We start from the raw sequence: 3973 nt of genomic DNA on the forward strand, positions 1-3973 counted from the left end.
ACTGGGTGGAGTGGGGGTGGGTGTGGGAGAGGGGGTGGGGTGGGGTACGGGGTTCTTTCGTCGAAAGGACGTGTGTGTATATAATATAGAGAGAAGGAGCACACATTTTGTATACGCATATACGACCTTCGTCTCAGCTGATCAATGACACTTGTCAGTGGCAAAACCTGTCACAAGAAATTGATTTTATAGAGAACACAATTTTAGCACTAAAGGTTCTCAAAACATACGTTCAATAAAGATAGTGTCACGATTAGAAGAACAAGACGGACTTGCTTTTCAAAGGGATATTAGATCTACCCCAGCTGTAAACCTTAAAAAATACATAGAAACCACCCACTTGGATGTTTTATTAGTATTTATTAGGGAATTTTCTAGAATACAGCTAACAGGTGTTTATAAAAAATATTGATCTGTTAAAACAGATTGATACAAGTCATTGTGGGAAAGCTGGAGCGTCTGTGTTCGAGAGATTACGAAATATCTGACAATAAGTTGCACCACGAATTTTTGATCGCACTCTAAGTGAGTAGGCTGGACATTTCTCTTAACATATCGGCAGACTGGATGAGCTGTCGCAGGATTCTGACTTACTCTGTGAGAAAAGTAGGCTGCTGGGAGGTAATACAGGTGGAGTGAGTCGTCTCCCATCTTTGTAGACCACCGTTCTGTTGAAAACAAAAATAAATTCATGTATCCCTCATCAAACAACACGCTACCTCAGGATTACTAAGTTCTATCTGACAATTTTGGCCTTTTAGAGTTATTAAGACCATGAGGTCAGAAACCAGATGTTGTATCTGCTGATCTATCAACATTATAAGATCACCTCGATATTCAAAGAATTACTTTCATAAAAGATTGCCATGATATGAAACTCAAAATCTTTAACGTCAAATTTCTCAAAACTAGGTACTGAGCAGATAAAACTGTGTAATTCTGAAGTAGCGAAAAGTCAATATTCTGATGACAGGTCGATTAGTGGGAAACAGAACCGTTCTTGGACATATAGGGCTGTGACCATAGACTCGTACCGTATTATACTATCCAAGATTAGGCACTGCTGGTGTAATTATTTTGCATAATTATAGTTCGCCCGTCAATATTTGGCGATGATCAATGCTTCCACATTGAGAATCTTTACCGATTAAGCGATATATTAGAAGAATTAAAGGTTAGCTTAAGATGGCTTGTGGTTTCTACTATATATGGCCAATTAAATCAATCCTGGCAGAGAAAAAATTACCACATATTATGTTTTAATAACTTCATTTCCTTTTGCAGATGTGCGCTGCTTAATGCACTTAAGGGCTTCTTTCTTGGCTTCAGCATTTTTATTTCGTGAAGCATCATATACAATTTTTATCATGATTTGCTTCCTCTGTATCTGCTGCTCTCCGACTGGGTCTGCCCGGAACTAGGCTCTTCTATGTCGAAGGATTTCTATTAAGAGAAAAAGAAACAGAACCTACCAATGGCGATCCCCAGCCACGCAAAGGCCGTATCAGAAAAAAAGATAAAAGAAGTAATGGGTAGATCTATGTATAGTTATAATAAGATAATAATAAATATTGTCGACCAAAAAAACGAAGCAAGTTATTGTACTTTGTTTTCTCCGCAAGGCAAAATATAGATAGATAGATAGATAGATAGATAGATAGATAGATAGATAGATAGATAGATAGATAGATAGATAGATAGATAGATTCGATCGAGAGAGGGAGAGGCAGAGGGAGATGGAGAGAGAGAGAGAGAGAGAGAGAGAGAGGGAGAGAGAGAGAGAGAGAGAGAGAGAGAGAGAGAGGGAGAGAGAGAGAGAGAGAGAGAGAGAGAGAGAGAGAGAGAGAGAAGAGAGAGAGAGAGAGAGAGAGAGAGAGAGAGAGAGAGAGAGAGAGAGAGAGAGAGAGAGAGAGAGAGAGAGAGAGAGAGAGAGAGAGGAACAGCCCAACAGCAAAGAGGGTAATCATTGTATCACAGACGGTGAAACATTTGGTTGGTGGGTGCTCTGGTCGATTTGCTCCTTCTTTCCTATCAAACATCTATCGTCTTTATCTCGCCTCCTTCATTTATTTGTATGTTACACTCTATTTTAAATCTCTAATCTTCGGCACTTGGCATATGACCTTCAGTATTGCAAGTTCCGTAACAATTATTAAAACTGAAATTAAGACATGCTGAGATTCAATGGAATCAATAAAACTCGAGATAAAAAGTTTTTCAGAACGTCATGGTATCGTAGTCAAATTGCGTTGCAGATGCACTCGCTCAACATGTATTAACGAATCAGCTTCAAAGAGTGTTCATGCATTTATACACATGTACAATAGCCACCTCTTGCTGACAACACATTCTCTCTCTGTGTACAATCGTTGATTTCTGTAGCCGTAAAAAGAGGATACACGTATACACGTTATAAAATTAAAAGTACTTACGCTCGTTCCGAAAAGAGAACAAAGAAAAACAAGAGCAATGGGTAGCTTCCAATTGCTTGTGGTTTCTGAAAACGTCACCCTCCTCAGTATTTATAGGCGAGCATGATAACGGTTAGGTTGGTTGAGGGACCAAAGTACGTATCCAATCAAGCAGGTTTAATATAAAAGCCAAAATTTTTTTTACAAATGTGAACAACAGCATAATGCCAAGTTTAGGGAAGGCTGTAATTTTCAGTGTTTGAGCGATAGATTAGACGAATTGATAATACGCCTTGAAATGACTCGGCACAAATTCTGCCTCGACGAGGCAAAAAAAATGAAGGAATACTTTAGCCTACTATAAATAGCTTACGTCTGTGGGGCAGTGGTGGGGTGGGGTGGGGTGAGATGAGGAGGGGGTAGGGGTTCCTGGTCAAAGTGCTTATGTAGACATAAAACAGAAATGCAGGATTACAACCTACCTACTTAAAATTAATTTGTTTGAGTAAGAGTTCTTTGTTAGTTTGCTGGGGAAGGTGGGGGGGGGGGGGGAGGGGGGGGGGCTTAGTTTATTTTTTTGTTTGGTAAGAGTTTTACAGAACTCTCAACTGATCAAGGTCATCATCCTATGAAAGTGAGAGACTCACAGTTGGTTGTTTTCTCGTTAGTTCATAACACGGCTTAGTTTTACATTGTTAAGTCGGAATGGTTGAAGTTACAATTTCTTGGAGAGGTAAGTTTGAGTGCAAGCAAACGTACTGGACACTGCTCTAAGAAGTAAGATATTTGGAAGGCGAATCACCTGGTTCTGTAGTGGTAAACGGGAATGAATGAGGAAGAATCGAGCCTTTGATGACTTATTTCTAGTTTCGCGAGTCCCATCTCCAACTAATGTTCATAATTTATTGAAGCTGTTTTACCTATCTTTCTGGGGATTTTTTGGTGGGTTTTTTTTGTTTGCATTTGGATTCGGTTTTGCGAGTATGTGAATCATAAATGAAACGTGAATCGGTGTTTCATAACCAAGAAATTATGTATCTTTCTGACTTGTACCAAGAATCAATGATTTGTAGCGAGGAATTTGTCGACACAATACTGCCGTCATAAAACAGCAACAACAAAAACAACAACAACAGTGTATATGTAGTTTTCACAATTTTACAGAGAGCCCCTTATAGGACTAGGAGGTTATATAAAGTAATTTTTATATATATTTTTGGGAGGGCCAAAAACTTGAATGATGCTACCAATAAAACAAAATGTGCTTTAAACATGATAAGGAAGTTATTATGAAAATTGTATTCTTTATAAAACACTGACTTGGGATTTTGTTTTTCTTGGTAACAACATTCAGTTGTTTTTTTTTTTTTGCCCTTCTGTAAAATTGTAAAAAAATGCATATTATGTTGTGTTTTTAAAAAAAAGACGGTAGAATAGTGATACTGATAATATATAGTCGGTATAGGCGCGTTTTCATTTTAAAGAGCTTGCTCAAACAGAAAAACTCAAACAAACAAACAAACAAACAAACAAACAAACAAACAAACAAACAAATAAATAAA

The 3973-nt window shown here is 38.0% G+C and overlaps 1 protein-coding gene across 1 annotated transcript in view; it reads right to left on the bottom strand.

The window, feature by feature from the left end:
• Window positions 1-2504, bottom strand: part of LOC101856445 (ganglioside-induced differentiation-associated protein 1) — a gene marked incomplete in the record, with an annotated part of 15115 nt that extends 12611 nt beyond the window's left edge. The window contains 2 exon segments of the mRNA XM_013085433.2: window positions 595-668; window positions 2433-2504. Of these exon segments, the coding sequence (XP_012940887.1) occupies window positions 595-651 (57 nt within the window).
• Between the last annotated feature and the right edge of the window lie 1469 nt (window positions 2505-3973).

Source organism: Aplysia californica, unplaced genomic scaffold, assembly GCF_000002075.1.
Source record: "Aplysia californica isolate F4 #8 unplaced genomic scaffold, AplCal3.0 scaffold00373, whole genome shotgun sequence".
Classification (NCBI taxonomy): Eukaryota; Metazoa; Mollusca; class Gastropoda; order Aplysiida; family Aplysiidae; genus Aplysia; species Aplysia californica.